The sequence below is a fragment of the Entelurus aequoreus genome, linkage group LG28 (genome assembly GCF_033978785.1).
Source record: "Entelurus aequoreus isolate RoL-2023_Sb linkage group LG28, RoL_Eaeq_v1.1, whole genome shotgun sequence".
Classification (NCBI taxonomy): domain Eukaryota; kingdom Metazoa; phylum Chordata; class Actinopteri; order Syngnathiformes; family Syngnathidae; genus Entelurus; species Entelurus aequoreus.
In genome coordinates this window covers 16,108,321-16,125,632 of record NC_084758.1, presented here as the reverse complement: position 1 = coordinate 16,125,632, position 17,312 = coordinate 16,108,321, and the positions used below count along the sequence as shown (strand labels likewise).

Here is a 17,312-nt window from a genome sequence, read left to right as displayed (position 1 = left end):
TTGATGTTGTTGTGTGAAGACATCGCGAGACTCGGCGAGAATCAAGATGGCGGAATGAAGGAAGTTGGTCCACTTCCTTATTATTTTTAATTTTTTTTCTTAGTGTGGGGAAAGGCATTATACCCACTTTATTCAACATGATAATGTGTAAAAGGTTGACATTTTTCAACTAAAACTGGAAATATATCATACACATGTAATAATAGATGGTCTGACATAAATGTCATCAAAATTCAAGTAGGATATTACAAACCCCGTTTCCATATGAGTTGGCAAATTGTGATAGATGTAAATATAAACGGAATACAATGATTTGCAAATCATTTTCAACCCATATTCTGTTGAATATGCTACAAAGACAACATATTTGATGTTCAAACTGATAAACTTTTTTTTTTTGCAAATAATCATTAACTTTAGAATTTGATGCCAGCAACACGTGCCAAAGAAGTTGGGAAAGGTGGCAATAAATACCGATAAAGTTGAGGAATGCTCATCAAACACTTATTTGGAACATCCCACAGGTGAACAGGCAAATTGGGAACAGGTGGGTGCCATGATTGGGTATAAAAGTAGATTCCATGTAATGCTCAGTCATTCACAAACAAGGATGGGGCGAGGGTCACCACTTTGTCAACAAATGCGTGAGCAAATTGTTGAACAGTTTAAGAAAAACCTTTCTCAACCAGCTATTGCAAGGAATTTAGGGATTTCACCATCTACGCTCCGTAATATCATCAAAGGGTTCAGAGAATCTGGAGAAATCACTGCACGTAAGCAGCTAAGCCTGTGACCTTCGATCCCTCAGGCTGTACTGCATCAACAAGCGACATCAGTGTGTAAAGGATATCACCACATGGGCTCAGGAACACTTCAGAAACCCACTGTCAGTAACTACAGTTGGTCGCTACATCTGTAAGTGCAAGTTAAAACTCTCCTATGCAAGGCGAAAACCGTTTATCAACAACACCCAGAAAAGCTGTCGGCTTCGCTGGGCCTGAGCTCATCTAAGATGGACTGATACAAAGTGGAAAAGTGTTCTGTGGTCTGACGAGTCCACATTTCAAATTGTTTTTGGAAACTGTGGACCATGGAGGAAAAGAACCATCCGGAGTTCTAGGCGAAAAGTTGAAAAGCCAGCATCTGTGATGGTAATGGGGGTGTATTAGTGCCCAAGACATGGGTAACTTACACATCTGTGAAGGCGCCATTAATGCTGAAAGGTACATACTCCTCAGTTCCCAAATGTTTACTGAGTGTTGTTAAAAGGAAAGGCCATGTAACACAGTGGTGAACATGCCCTTTCCCAACTACTTTGGCACGTGTTGCAGCCATGAAATTCTAAGTTAATTATTACTTGCAAAAAAAAATAAAGTTAATGAGTCCATCCATCCATCCATCTTCAACCGCTTATCCGGAATCGGGTCGCGGGGACAGCAGCTCCAGCAAAGACCCCCAGACTTCCCTCTCCAGAGCAACATTTGCGACTTCCTCCTGGGGAATCCCGAAGCGTTCCCAGGCCAGAGAGGAGATGTAATCCCCCCATCTGGTCCTTGGCCTGCCGGGGGGCCTCCTCCCAGTGGGACGTGCAACAAGGACCTCCCTAGGGAGACGCTCGTGAGGCATCCGCACGAGATGCCCGAACCACCTAAGCTGGCTCCTTTCCAAGCGAAGGAGCAGCGGCTCTACTCCGAGTCTCTCTCGGGTGACTGCACTTCTCACCCTATCTCTAAGGGAGATGCCAGCCACCCTTCTGAGGAAACTCATTTCGGCCGCTTGTATCCGCGATCTTATTCTTTCGGTCATTACCCACACTTCATGACCATAGGTGAGAGTAGGAATGTAGATAGCTCGGTAGACCGAGAGCTTTGCCTTCTGACTCAGCTCCCGTTTCGTCACAACAGTGCGGCAGAGAGACTGCAATACTGCCCCAGCTGCTCCGATTCTCCGGCTGATTTCCTTCTCCATCTTTCCCTCACTCGTGAACAAGACCCCGAGATACTTAAACTCCTCCACCTGGGACAGAGTCCTGTCCCCTACCCGGACTGTACAAACCATCGGTTTCCTGCTGAGAACCATGGCCTCAGATTTGGAGATGCTGATCCTCATTCCAGCCGCTGAACACTCGGCTGCGAACCGATCCAGTGAGAGCTGAAGGTCACGAACCGAAGGTGCCATCAGGACCACATCATCTGCAAACAGCAGTGACGCAACCTTTAGCCCCCCGAGACGTATACCCTCTCCGCCATGGCCACGACTCCGCCTAGAAATCCTGTCCATGAAAATCACAAACAGGATAGGTGACAGAGCGCAGCCCTGGCGGAGACCAACCCCCACTGGAAACGGATCCGACTTACATCCAAAAGTTAATGAGTTTGAACATCAAATATCTTGTCTTTGTAGTGCATTCAACTGAATATGGGTTGAAAAGGATTTGCAAATCATTGTATTCCGTTTATATTTACATCTAACACAATTTCCCAACTCATATGGAAACAGGGTTTGTACTTTAAGCCAATCTTGGTATTTGAGATGTTAAGTAATATGATAAAGAAAATCACGTCACGTACCTTTGATGTAAACATGGAGAGTGTCGTCCTTCATGCAGGCCGCGCCCATCTCCAGCTCTTGATACGAGGAGAGCGCCACCAGGTGTCCTTCCTCACCTGTGACAAATTAAGCACGTCGATGGTCTCCAACATTGAACTTAAAAGTGTGAAAGTGTCTGACCTCTGTAGAACATGTTGACTGACCTCTGTAGAACATGTTGAAAGCAGCGTTCTTCAGGTTGGAGAACACGTCGCAGATGTTCCTGCTGAGATCGTCGAAGTGGAACCTGTATCGGTCCACTTCGAACTTGTGGATCTCCCTCACCGCCTCGTCTTGGTCCAGCAGGTAAGTTTTCACCGTCACAGACATCGCGCATGTTTACTTGCGGAGCAAGTAAAAATGCAGTTGTTGTTTTCGCGCATGCGTGTTGAAAATGTGGCGCACTCTAAACCTGTGATTAATATTTTATTTATTTATTTATTTACAGACAAACATAGTTTTGTATTTCATTAGTGTTTCTTTTGTTAATATCAGAGTACGTTCTGCAAAAAGGTCACAGCTTATGGACAGGGACCCACAGTTAAAATATACATCATCATATAATAAACAAAATACAGTCCAATACAATACATTTCAAAATCTACCCACCAAATACCCATTTACAATTTCATTTATAAATAAAAAAGGAATCTTTATATCCACCAAATCAGTCTCAATATCCTACTGTTCAATTTTGATTAAAAAGGTTGCATCTTAATCAGACCTGGGCAAATTAAGGCCCGGGGGCCGCATGCGGCCCGTTAGCCTTTTTAATCAGGCCCGCCGAACATTCACAAAAATTTTTTTTAGATCTTTAAGATGTAAACTGTAGCTGCCATTATGATGTGCAGTGATGTTTTCAAATGACCGTAAGTCTTGAACTATACAAAGTATTTCAATGGTTGGAATCTGCGCTTTGCATAATATACTCGTTACCATGGTAATCTAATTAGTTACTATGGCGTTTCCACAGAGTGTTTCCAGAGCCTGAAATGCTGGTGTCAGGGACATACGTGGAAGGAGATTTTCACAACAAAGTGTTAAAGCTTTGTGATGTATCAGATGTATCAGATTGTAACTGGGTTTTTTTTTTACCCTTCGCGTTCATATTTCACTGTTTGTTGCGTTTTGCTTGATTGTAAAATATGTCGATGAAGAGGGGGTGTGACCTTCATATGTTGTCAATATTCAGTGTTTTATCCTTCATAGTTAATATTGTAAATCCCACATTCTTTATTTCCATGTACATTCTGGGTGTCTCATTCAGTAAACATTTTTTAATTATGTTTAAGGCAGTCTGTCACAAGGTTTTTTAGCAATAAATCAGATATTATTGCGAGGTTTTGTATCAGTGTTCCTAAAAATAGATATACCGGCCCCCAGACACATTTTTTTCTCTAAATATGGCCCCCCGAGTCAAAATAATTGCCCAGGCCTGATCTTAGTCATGATTGATCATGGGTTATTATTTGCTTGCATACAAAAATGCTTAAGAAAATACTCCAATATTTGGATACAAATTCAATTTGGTAGTCAGAATGTCATACAGGGACGTTTTTTTAATGGTTTTACTGAACTGCAAGTCATTTATTTGCTCAAAACCTGTAGTTTTTTAAGGTATTAACGTTTTGTGATTCACCAGTCCTGACCAGTCCTGGGAAATAATATGCTAATTGCTAGCTGGCAGCTAGGCACGCTGATCACTAAGCTGCAACCAAAGCGCTATTTAGCAGCTATATTAAATGATAACAGGAATATAATATAAATATTCATGTTAGTATTCACTGCAACTACACCACAGTATGTTGAATCAATGTGTTAATGTGTATGACGACATTTACATTTGTGTAAAGATTGCATGAGGAATATAAAGAACTAAATATATATACATTTTGCAGTTATTTCAGATTTTTTTAAGTATGGCGTCTGTACCTACAAACTGTTGTGTTTCGCTCCAGTATTTCAACACAATAGGAGTACAATGTTGATTTAGACAGTATGTAACAAAATTAGTCAGTGTATTAAAAGGTACAGTGTAATTTTAGTTTAAAAAAATATATACACTACCGTTCAAAAGTTTGGGGTCACCCAAAGAATTTTGTGGAATAGCCTTCATTTCTAAGAACAAGAATAGACTGTCGAGTTTCAGATGAAAGTTCTCTTTTTCTGGCCATTTTGAGCGTTTAATTGACCCCACAAATGTGATGCTCCAGAAACTCAATCTGCTCAAAGGAAGGTCAGTTTTGTAGCTTCTGTAACGAGCTAAACAGTTTTCAGATGCGTGAACATGATTGCACAAGGGTTTTCTAATCATCAATTAGCCTTCTGAGCCAATGAGCAAACACATTGTACCATAAGAACACTGGAGTGATAGTTGCTGGAAATGGGCCTCTATACACTTATGTAGATATTGCACCAAAAACCAGACATTTGCAGCTAGAATAGTAATTTACCACATTAGCAATGTATAGAGTGTATTTCTTTAAAGTTAAGACTAGTTTAAAGTTATCTTCATTGAAAAGTACAGTGCTTTTCCTTCAAAAATAAGGACATTTCAATGTGACCCCAAACTTTTGAACGGTAGTGTATATATTTTGAAATAATCGACCTGCAAAAAAAATGATAAAACAACAAAGCATATGTTTCTGAATGTTTAATGTATTAGACTTCATACAAAAACATCAATGGCAGGCATAAATAAAAGAGAGAGTATTCCAGAAGAAAAGAAAAGATGGGTGAGCCAGATAAATGCTCTTCAAATAAAGAATGAACTGATGAAGCCTTGCGTTGGTGCCATCATAAAGACAGATAACATACAAAAAAAACACTTTGATGAGAGTTAGTTTAAAATAATGTAGCTGCTGTTCTTAGTGGCACACTAACCTGGGACTCATGAGGGAATCTGGTATCATACACACAACATATCACTATTGAAGTGCTGTATTAGAGATGTCCGATAATGTTTTTTTGCCAATATCCGATATTGTCCAACTCTTAATTACCGATTCCGATATCAACCGATACGGATATATAGAGTCGTGGAATTAACACATTATTATGCCTAATTTTGTTGTGATGCCCCGCTGGATGCATTAAACAATGTAACAAGGTATTCCAAAATAAATCAACTCAAGTTATGGAAAAAAATGCCAACATGGCACTGCCATATTTATTATTGAAGTCACAAAGTGCATATTTTTTTTTAACATGCCTCAAAACAGCAGCTTGGAATTTGGGACATGGTCTCCCTGAGAGAGCATGAGGAGGTTGAGGTGGGCGGGGTTGGGGGAGGGGAGCGGGGGGTGTATATTGTAGCGTCCCGGAAGAGTTAGTGCTGCAGGGGGTTCTGGGTATTTGTTCTGTTGTGTTTATGTTGTGTTACGGTGCGGATGTTCTCCCGAAATGTGTTTGTCATTCTTGTTTGGTGTGGGTTCACAGTGTGGCGCATATTTGTAACAGTGTTAAAGTTGTTTATACGGCCACACTCAGTGTGCCCTGTATGGCCGTTGACCAAGTATGCCTTGCATTCACTTGTGTGTGTGAAAAGCGGTAGATATTATGTGATTGGGCCGGCACGCAAAGGCAGTAGCCTTAAAGGCAAAGGCCCCCAATATTGTTGTCTCGGGAGAAATTCGGGAGAATGGTTGCCTCGGGAGGGGCATTGAAATTCGGGAGTCTCCCAGGAAAAACTGCTCTGTACTTCTCCCTACGTCCGTGTACCACTCCGTACAGCGGCGTTTTAAAAAGTCATACATTTTACTTTTTGAAACCGATACCGATAATATCCGATATTACATTTTAAAGCATCTATCGGCCGATAATATCGGCAGTCCGATATTATCGAACATCTCTATGCTGTGTACATGTTAGAAATGAACTACTGGGACTGATGTGGCTCGGTTGTCCTTGGGCAAGATACTTTAGCCACCTGCTCCCAGTGCCACCCACACTGGTTTAAATGTAAGTTAGATCATGGGTTTTTACTAAGTAAAGCGCTTGAGTCAACAGTAAAAAAGCGCCATATAAATATCATTCACTTCACTACTACGGCTACTTTTCACAAGAGACAACTTCTACAACAAAATCATTCATTACTCATTTTACCTACACAAATCATTTTTATAGGTCGCGCTCAGCAGTCACTCAATGTTCTCACCAGCAGTACAGTTAAACTAAGTCTTAGAACATAAACAAAAGGTAATGGTTTTCCACATTCAAACTACCCTTTTTCCAGGTTCAACAAAATTCCAGGATTTTCCAGAATTCCTGCTTTTCCAATGCCCTATTTCCACCCTTTTTTCTGGCGACTACCCCTTCCACATTTTTCAACCCACTTCAACCGTTCCACCGTCCAAACATTCCTCTTAATCAGGACAAAAAACCAAAGTTGTCTTTTGAACTGGAAAAATTACCGGTTTTCCCAAAATTCCTGGAATTCCTTAATACCATTCCTCAATTAAAAATGTTACAACTTCACCGATCTGAAAAATTTAAACACCAACCATTTCAACTGATTCAAACCATTCAAGTTTTTTAACATTTTCCCCAAAATTCCCGCTTTTCCCGAAATTCCCAAATTTTTTGTCAAATTCAAATTGAAATGAATGGGACATTTTTCAAAGTTCCACAACTCCCACATTTTTCATCCGATTCACACCATTCCAACTCCAAAATATCCAGCATGTTCAAAATTGTGTGCTCTACTTCAACAATTAAAAAAAGATTCCCGAATTTCAAAGAATTCCCAGTTTTTCAGGGACATTTCCATTCAAAATGAATTGTCCATTTTTTTTAAACTTCCACAATTCGCACATTTTTCAACCGATTCAAACCATTCCACACTGGAATGGTTTGAATTCACCCTTGGGGACGGCGTGGTGCGGTTGGGGGAGTGGCCGTGCCAGCAACCTGAGGGTTCCTGGTTCGATCCCCACCTTCTACCAACCTTGTCACAAGACACTTCACCCTTGCTCCTGATGGGTGGTGGTTAGGGCCTTGCATGGCAGCTCCCGCCATCAGTGTGTGAATGTGTGTGTGAATGGGTGAATGTGGAAATAGTGTCAAAGCGCTTTGAGTACCTTAAAGGTAGAAAAGCGCTATACAAGTATAACCCATTTACCATTTACAACTTGACAATCTTAGAGCACACACTTGACAGGAAAACATTTATTCTCTGTTGTGTGTTGTCACGTGTGCTGTCAAACTTTGCTTGTCAGGATAAAATGTATGACAAACTGGACAAACAAAATGTATTTCTCCTGTGTGTTTTATCATGTGCAATTTCAGGCTGTCCTTCCGAGAAAAAATATCCCCGCAAACTGAGCAAGTGAAAGGTTTTTCGCCTGTGTGTCTTCTCATGTGTAATTTCAGTATGTATCGCCGGGAGAATTTGTCACCACAGACTGAACAAATAAAAGGTTTTTCTCCTGTGTGTGTTCTCATGTGCGCGGTCAAAGCGGCCTTCTGAGAACACGTTTTGCAGCAAACTGAGCATATGTAAGGTTTTTCTCCTGTGTGCGTTCTCGTGTGCACGGTCAACGCGTATTTCTGAGAAAAACTTTTGCCGCAAACTGAGCAAGTGTAAGGTTTTTCTCCTGTGTGCGTTCTCATGTGAGGTATCAGGTACTTCCTGTGAGAAAACGTTTCACCGCAAACTGAACAATCAAAAGGTTTTTCTCCTGTGTGCGTTCTCATGTGCGCAGTCAGAGTGGTCTTGTGAGAAAAACTATTGCTGCAAACGGAGCAACAGAAAGGTTTTTCTCCTGTGTGTGTTCTCATGTGTCGAACATGATTAGCGTTCCTACAAAAACATTTAGCACAAATGGAGCAGGTAAAACGTTTTTTACCTTTGTTCTTTTCAGAGCATTCAGGGTGTTTGCTGTCTGTGTGAGTCCTCATATCACCCTCACAGTCTGTATTGCCGCTCAAAGGTTCTTGGGTGTAGTCCCCGTCTCCATCCTCAGTAGAGTGTGACATTACGTCGTCACTATCTGATAGAGGAGCTAAGAGGTTGTCAACTTGTGGTTTGTCTTCATGGTCTACAGTCTTCACAGAGACACCAGTCAGAGGCAACTTGGTGAGATCAGCCTCATGCGGCCTGAGAAAAAACTCTTCTCCTGACTGACTGATCATATGTTCCTCCTCTTCCTCTTTAAGGTCAGGGGGTTGTGGATCCCCCTGCTTCAATGTGGAGCTTTCCTCCTGTGGCGTAGGTGGACGTTCTTGATGACCACTCAGCTGCTGGACGTCTGTAGGACACAAACACACTTTAGTCAGACATGTCTTTGGTTTTTTTTTAATTATTTGTTGGTGCATCAGTGGTCAAAACTACAATATTGGATTCCAGCCATTCATTTTCTTCCGCTTATCCAGATCGTGAGTCAGAAGTCTCAGTCAAGAAGCCCGGACTTTCCAGTCCACGGCCACCTCTTCCAGTCCCACTGAGGAGACAGAGAGGAGTCCCCAGGACAGAAGTGAGACATAACCCCTCAAGCGTGTCCTATAGCTGGTGCTTCGACACGCGACTTCTTCTGGGAAGTTAAAAAACAGTGGTGGTCGACCAAGCGCAAACTATCTGAGTACAAAAGAGGCTTAAATCTTCCTGAAAAAAGCAGATATGAACAAAAATATATAACTTTGTTTCCAGATGAGGAGATGATGCTCCGTTAAATAAGACCGCCCACAAAACGGCGCATCCGGAAGCGACTGTAAGAACGCGGCTTGAAGATGATCTGTAAAACATCATCTATGCAACATTTTGACCAAAGAACCACCATTACATGTTATGTAGATCACAAGGAAGTGTTTTACATTTAGAAAAAAATAAATAATACTATGACTCATTTAATGCGCCTTATAATCCGGTGCGCCTTATATATGAAAAAAGATTAAAAAAATAGACCATTCATTGGCAGTGCGCCCTTTGGTCAGGAAAATACTGTATATTTCTTTTTATGGTCCGTCACTTTTTTAATATGGCCATCAAATTTTAGCTTAGGGTTCAAAGTAACACCCGGATGGTTAAATTACTATACCTGCTCCATTTTATTTTTCACGGGAAAGTAGTCGTAGTCTCCGTAATATCGCTACAATGTGTTCCATTTTGTCCACTAGCGATGTTGAGATCATTATTCATGCGTTCATTACGTCTCGTCTCGATTACTGTAACGTATTATTTTCGGGTCTCCCTATGTCTAGCATTAAAAGATTACAGTTGGTACAAAATGTGGCTGCTAGACTTTTGACAAGAACAAGAAAGTTTGATCATATTACACCTATACTGTATATATCTTTATATACATACAGTATATACCTATATACAGCATATATATATATATATATATATATATATATATATATATATATATATATATATATATATATATATATATATATATATATATATATATATATATATATATATATATATATATGTATATATATACACTACCGTTCAAAAGTTTGGGGTCACCCAAACAATTTTGTGGAATGGCCTTCATTTCTAAGAACAAGAATAGACTGTCGAGTTTCAGATGAAAGTTCTCTTTTTTTGGCCATTTTGAGCGTTTAATTCACCCCACAAATGTGATGCTCCAGAAACTCAATCTGCTCAAAGGAAGGTCAGTTTTGTAGCTTCTGTAACGAGCTAAACTGTTTTCAGATGTGTGAACATGATTGCACAAGGGTTTTCTAATTATCAATTAGCCTTCTGAGCCAATGAGCAAAGTACCATTAGAACACTGGAGTGATAGTTGCTGGAAATGGGCCTCTATACACCTATGTAGATATTGCACCAAAAACCAGACATTTGCAGCTAGAATAGTAATTTACCACATTAGCAATGTATAGAGTGTATTTCTTTAAAGTTAAGACTAGTTTAAAGTTATCTTCATTGAAAAGTACAGTGCTTTTCCTTCAAAAATAAGGACATTTCAATGTGACCCCAAACTTTTGAACGGTAGTGTGTATATATATATATATATATATATATATATATATATATATATATATATATATATATATATATATATATATATATATATATATATATATATACCTATACTGGCTCACCTGCACTGGCTTCATGTGCATTTAAGATGTGACTTTAAAGGCCTACTGAAAGCAACTACTACCGACCACGCAGTCTGATAGTTTATATATCAATTGCAACACATGCCAGTACGGCCGGGTTAACTTATAAAGTGCAATTTTAAATTTCCCGCCACACTTCCGGTTGAAAATGTTTTTTTATGCTGACGTATGCGCGTGACGTCAAGGGTTGGTACGGAAGTATACGGACCCATTGAATCCTATACAAAAAACTCTGTTTTCATCTCAAAATTCCACAGTATTCTGGACATCTGTGTTGGTGAATCTTTTGCAATTTGTTTAATGAACAATGAAGACTGCAAAGAAGAAAGTTGTAGGTGGGATCGGTGTATTAGCGGCAGACTACAGCAACAACCAGGAGGACTGATAGATGGATAGCAGACGCGCTATCCGCCGAACTCACCTTAACTTCCTCCGTCTCCGGGCCGCCAACCGCATCTGTGATCGGGTGAAGTCCTTCGTCGCACCGTCGATCGCTGGAACGCAGGTGAGCATGGGTGTTGATGAGCAGATGAGGGCTGGCTGGCGTAGGTGGAGAGCTAATGTTTTTAGCATAGCTCTGTGAGGTCCAGTTGCTGAGTTAGCTTCAATGGCGTCGTTAGCAACAGCATTGTTAAGCTTCGCCAGGCTGGAAAGCATTAACCGTGTATTTACATGTCCATGGTTTAATAGTATTGTTGATTTTCTATCCATCCTTCCAGTCAGGGATTTATTTATTTCGTTTCTATATGCAGTTAAGCACGATGCTATCACGTTAGCTCATAGCTAAAGTGTTTCGCCGATGTATTGTCGTGGAGATAAAAGTCACTGTGAATGTCCGTTTCGCGTTCTCGACTCTCATTTTCAAGAGGATATAGTATCCGAGGTGGTTTGAAATACAAATCCGTGATCCACAATAGAAAAAGGAGAAAGTGTGGAATCCAATGAGCCAGCTTGTACCTAAGTTACGGTCAGAGCGAAAAAAGATATGTCTTGCACTGCATTCTAGTCTTTCACTCTAACGTTCCTCATCCACGAATCTTTCATCCTCGCTCAAATTAATGGGGTAATCGTCGCTTTCTCGGTCCGAATCTCTCTCGCTCCATTGTAAACAATGGGGAATTGTGAGAAGTCCTTCCTTCGGTGACGTCACGCTACTTCCGGTACAGGCAAGGCTTTTTTTTTTTATCAGCGAGCAAAAGTTGCAACTTTATCGTCGATGTTCTCTACTAAATCCTTTCAGCAAAAATATGGCAATATCGCGAAATTATCAAGTATGACACATAGAATGGATCTGCTATCCCCGTTTAAATAAAAAAATTCAAGATAATTTTGCGATATTGCCATATTTTTGCTGAAAGGATTTAGTAGAGAACATCGACGATAAAGTTCGCAACTTTTGGTCGCTGATAAAAAAGCCTTGCCTGTACCGGAAGTAGCGTGACGTCACAGGTTGTGGAGCGCCTCACATCTGCACATTGTTTACAATCATGGCCACCAGCAGCGAGAGCGATTCGGATCGAGAAAGCGACGATAACCCAATTAATTTGAGCGAGGATGAAAGATTCGTGGATGAGGAAAGTGAGAGTGAAAGATTAGAGGGCAGTGGAAGCGGCACCCGGGGTGGACCGCTCGCCTGTGCATCGGTTGGGGACATCTCTGCGCTGCTGACCAATCTCCATTCGGGATGGTCTCCTGCTGGCCCCACTATGGACTGGACTCTCACTATTATGTTAGATCCACTATGGACTGGACTTTCACAATATTATGCTAGACCAGGCCTGGGCAATTATTTTGACTCGGGGGCCACATTTAGAGAAAAAAATGTGTCTGGAGGCCGGTATATCTATTTTTAGGGACACTAATACAAAACTTCACAATAATGTCTGATTGAATGCTAAAAACGTTATGACAAACCGCCTTAAAAAACGTAATGGAATTTAAATTTTTTCTATGAACGATAAAACATTGAATATTGACAAAATATGAATGTCACACCCCCTTTCGATCGACATATTTTACAATCGAACGATAAAACATTGAATATTGACAAAATATGAATGTCACACCCCCTTTCGATCGACATATTTTACAATCGAACGATAAAACATTGAATATTGACAAAATATGAATGTCACACCCCCTTTCGATCGACATATTTTACAATCGAACGATAAAACATTGAATATTGACAAAATATGAATGTCACACCCCCTTTCGATCGACATATTTTACAATCAAGGGAAACGCAACAAAAATGCAACAAACAGTGAAATATGAACGCGAAGGGTACAAAATAAACCCACCTACAATCTGATACATCACTAAGCTTTAGAACTTTGTTGTGAAAAGCTCCTTCCGTGTCTGTGGAAACGCTTCCCGCCCACACTGCTTGGTGCCTCGTCTGAGCTGCTGTGACGTAGATTACCATAGTAACTAATTAGATGACCATAGTAACTGTTATATCATCCATAAGCGCAGATGCCAGCCATTGAAATACTTTGTATAGTTCAAGACTTACGGTCATTAGAAAACCTGACTGCACATCATAATGGCAGCTACACTTTCCATCTTAAAGATCTAAAAAAAAATATTTGGGAATGTCCGGCGGGCCAGACTGAAAAGCTTAACGGGCCGCATGTTAATTTGCCCTGGTCTGTGCTAGACCCACTCGATGTCCATTGCATCCGGTCTACCCTAGAGGGGGTGGGGGGGTCACCCACATCTGCGGTCCTCTACAAGGTTTCTCATAGTCATTCACATTGACATCGGTTGTGAGTTTTCCCTTGCCCTTATGTGGGCTCTGAACCGAGGATGTCGTCGTGGCTTGTGCAGCCCTTTGAGACACTTGTGATTTAGGGCTATATAAATAAACATTGATTGATTGATTGAAAGTTACACGTTATTTCGGTTGTTGAATGCATTGCTTTTTCACCTGATTATATACAACCCTAACCAAAATCCAAACTTAACCGTAATCTCCAATTATTTTCAGCAGTATTTCCAGCTTCACTTCAGTTGTCACCTCTGTGGGCACGTCTTTAAGTGGACGCGACTTAGAATCGTTAGCTATACTTGTCGAAAATCGGAGACTTTACTTTGTGACTCACTTCCAGTGTTGGGACTAACGCGTTACAAAGTAACGCGTTACTGTAACGCCGTTAGTTTCGGCGGTAACTAGTAATCTATCGCGTTATTTTTTATATTCAGTAACTCAGTTACCGTTACTGCATGATGCGTTACTGCGTTATTTTACGTTATTTTTTATGTAGTATGGCTAGAAACAGAAGATCTGAGTGTGTTTTATTGCACCGCTGTGGTGGAAAAGAAAAGGCGTGCTTTTTGTGGGTGGGGGCGGAGGGGGCTCCCATACCGTAGTTGAGGGGCGCAGGGGAGACGTATATGTACTTCGGGGCTAACAACCTTACCTTTACCCGGCAGTGGGTCTTTACAGCTGAGGGTGAATGACGAGGCCGGCGGTTTGTTGCAACTTTGTGACTTTATTGGACGCAGCCATCCACCAAGCTAGAGCACCTGCACGCACTCACTGTCGCGGTCCCTCACTTCTCTCGCCCACTCACTCACTGACGTCATTCACCTCACACGCTGTCATATCTTAAAGGGCCACACACACATACGCTACTCTCATAACAACTATCAAGACATCATGGCGAAGCCAGAAGTCGAGTTTTTTTAACATGAAGACATTCTCAATACTTTTCTTTTGTCGAGCACAAAGAAAATAACATTTTAGTTAAATGTAAGTTGTGTCTTGGATCAAAGATCCTATCTACTTTAAGTTAAAGTTAAAGTGCCATTATGTTGCAGCTATTTAAAATAGTTTTGTCAATTTGTTCTGGCCTGAAATAAATTGGCCCTTTGAAACATATCTTTGTCTTTGTGTGTTGTATGTAGAGCACATTGTTTGTGTGTTGTATGTAGACCACATTGCTTAGCAGAGTTCAGTGATGCAAATGCATGTCAAGTTGATCAACAGATTGTATTATTCTCCAGTGCAATAACAGTACAGAAATGAAGGCTAAAAGGGCATTAATGGGAGCTTTAAAAAAAAAAAGGGGGGGGGGGGGGGGAGTAACTAAATAGTTACTTTTCACAGTAACGCATTACTTTTTGGTGTAAGTAACTGAGTTAGTAACTGAGTTACTTTTTAAATCAAGTAACTAGTAACTGTAACTAGTTACTGGTTTTCAGTAACTAACCCAACACTGCTCACTTCCATGTTGTTTCACCTGTTCCGTATATTAGCGACATGACGTCGTGTAAAAGATGAAGTATGAGGATGATGAAAGTGTAAAAAAAGATACCTTCAACGTGTAGCACAATTTGAGTTTTGCAAGCAGCTTCCAGTTGTGGTCGATGTCGCTCCTTCTCCTCTCTCGTTCGAGAAAGTTCCTCCTCGTACGACGTTATCGTGCTTTCAAACAGCGCGAATATTTCATCAGCTGCCGCCATTAGTCGCTCTTTCACCAACTCTTTCAACATTCTGGTGTCTTGTAGCGAGCACACCGGCAAGCTTTAGCGCTGCTAAATGCTAAATGCTAACGTCGGTGTCACTCGATCCGTTTGCGCATGCGCTGCAGTTCTTCTTCTTCTTCTTCTTTATTCACAACGGTGCCAACTGATATGTTCATCACCGCCACCCTCCGGATGTAAATGGTGTTTTACTCAAAACATAAAATCCAAACTTGCTTCCTGCCCTTATTGTTTCAAATAAAATATATTATATTTATGTATATTTTTCCAGAAATTAAACACATACACATATAGCTAGGCACACAAAAAAAAAATCAACAAATTAGTTACTAATCTAAAAAATTCCAGATAAATCTACCTTCATTGGATTGATTTGTGTCATGTCTTTTGGATCATGTTTTGTTTTGTTTAGTTATTGGACTCTTTAGTTTCTGTTTACGCTCCATTGTTTTTGTTTCCCTGACTACTAATTGGTTTCACCTGTCATGCATTTGGACTCACGCACCGGACTCATTTGGACACACGCACCTGTTGTAATCATGTCACTATTATTTAAGCTTTCAGTTGCCAGGCAGTCGGCCTGGCGACATTATCCATACTACCTCTGCTCACTTCATGCCATGCTACTTCTGTACCTCCATGCTACCTTTGAAATCTATGCTATAGTTCCCTGCGTTCCGAGTAAATAATAATGATAATAAATAAATGATAAATGGGTTATACTTGTATAGCGCTTTTCTACCTTCAAGGTACTCAAAGCGCTTTGACAGTATTTCCACATTCACCCATTCACACACACACTCACACACTGATGGAGGGAGCTGCCATGCAAGGCGCTAACCAGCACCCATCAGGGGCAAAGGGTGAAGTGTCTTGCCCAAGGACACAACAGACGTGACTAGGATGGTAAAAGGCGGGGATTGAACCCCAGTAACCAGCAACCCTCCGATTGCTGGCACGGCCACTCTACCAACTTCGCCACGCTGTCCCTGTAAGTAAGTAAGTTTTTGTTTATTGTTCATAGTTTTTGCCCAAGTGCTAGTTTTGGTTTCATTAGTCAAGTTTGTTCTCCGCCTTTGTGCGCGCCTTTTGTTTGTATTTTGTAGTTAGTGTTAAAAGAAAAGATGTCCTTACCTTCACGCCTTGCCCGCTCCAACTTTACTTGCATCTCGGGAAAACAAACAACCCATAGTCCACGTAATGACAATTTGAACTAATGTGCCTTTCCTTGGGTGTATTCTGTAATTATTTGAATGATATTTGTGTTGTTGCTGCGTGTAGAAATACTAGGATTCCGAAGTGCAAGCCTCGTATTGTTTGTAGAAGGAATCTTAAAACGTTTAATGAACAAACCTCTCATAGTGATTTGTCTATTGTGGACTGGGAACATATACAGTCGTGGTCAAAAGTTTACATACACTTGTGAAAGACATAATGCCATGGCTGTCTTGAGTTTCCAATCATTTCTACAACTCTTATTTTTTTGTAATAGAGTGATTGGAGCACATACTTATTGGTCACAAAAACATTCATGAAGTTTGGTTCTTAGGTTACTTTATTATGGGTGATAGGCTCCAGCACCCCCCGCGACCCTAATGTCATCAAAAGGTTCAGAAAATCTGGAGAAATCACTGCACTTAGCATTGAATTCCTGTGACCTTTGATCTCTCAGATGGTACTGCATCAAAAACCGACATCATTGTGTAAAGGATATGACCACATGGGCCCAGGAACACTTCAGAAAATTACTGTCAGTAACTACAGTTCGTCGCGACATCTGTAAGTGCTAGTTAGGTAACTGTTTAGTATGGGGAACATATTCACCATTAATTAGTTGCTTATTAAAGTAACAAAGACTTAATTTAGAGTTATTTGGACACTAGGGGAACATATAAGGGTTAGGGTTACTAATAATCAATAATTCTGAGGTTATTGAAGGAAGACTCTTAGTTAATGGCTTACTGGTTGTATAATAGAATAAGGCATTAATAAGCACTTAATAATGACTAATTAATAGGGATGTCCGATAATGGCTTTTGGCCGATATCCGATATTCCGATATTGTCCAACTCTTTAATTACCGATACCGATATCAATCGATACCGATATCAACCGATACCGATATATACAGTCGTGGAATT

General features: G+C 40.6%; 1 protein-coding gene across 1 annotated transcript; it reads right to left on the bottom strand.

Moving 5' to 3' along the window:
* Positions 1–5,281: 5,281 nt before the first annotated feature.
* Positions 5,282–15,256, bottom strand: LOC133644864 (zinc finger protein OZF-like). Its single transcript, XM_062039609.1, has 2 exons — positions 15,003–15,256; positions 5,282–8,837 (listed from the first exon to the last, which is right to left on the bottom strand). The coding sequence occupies exons 1-2, from the start codon at positions 15,178–15,180 to the stop codon at positions 7,756–7,758; spliced, it is 1,260 nt and encodes a 419-aa protein (XP_061895593.1). The 5' UTR covers positions 15,181–15,256; the 3' UTR covers positions 5,282–7,755.
* Between the last annotated feature and the right edge of the window lie 2,056 nt (positions 15,257–17,312).

What these genes read in the sequence shown, in the direction of transcription:
- LOC133644864 (XM_062039609.1), bottom strand. Translation starts at nt 15,180, where the DNA reads ATGTTGAAAGAGTTGGTGAAAGAGCGACTAATGGCGGCAGCTGATGAA. An exon ending in AATTGTGCTACACGTTGAAG is followed by an intron (nt 8,838 to 15,002) that starts GTATCTTTTTTT and finishes TGTGTCCTACAG; the next exon opens with ACGTCCAGCAGCTGAGTGGT.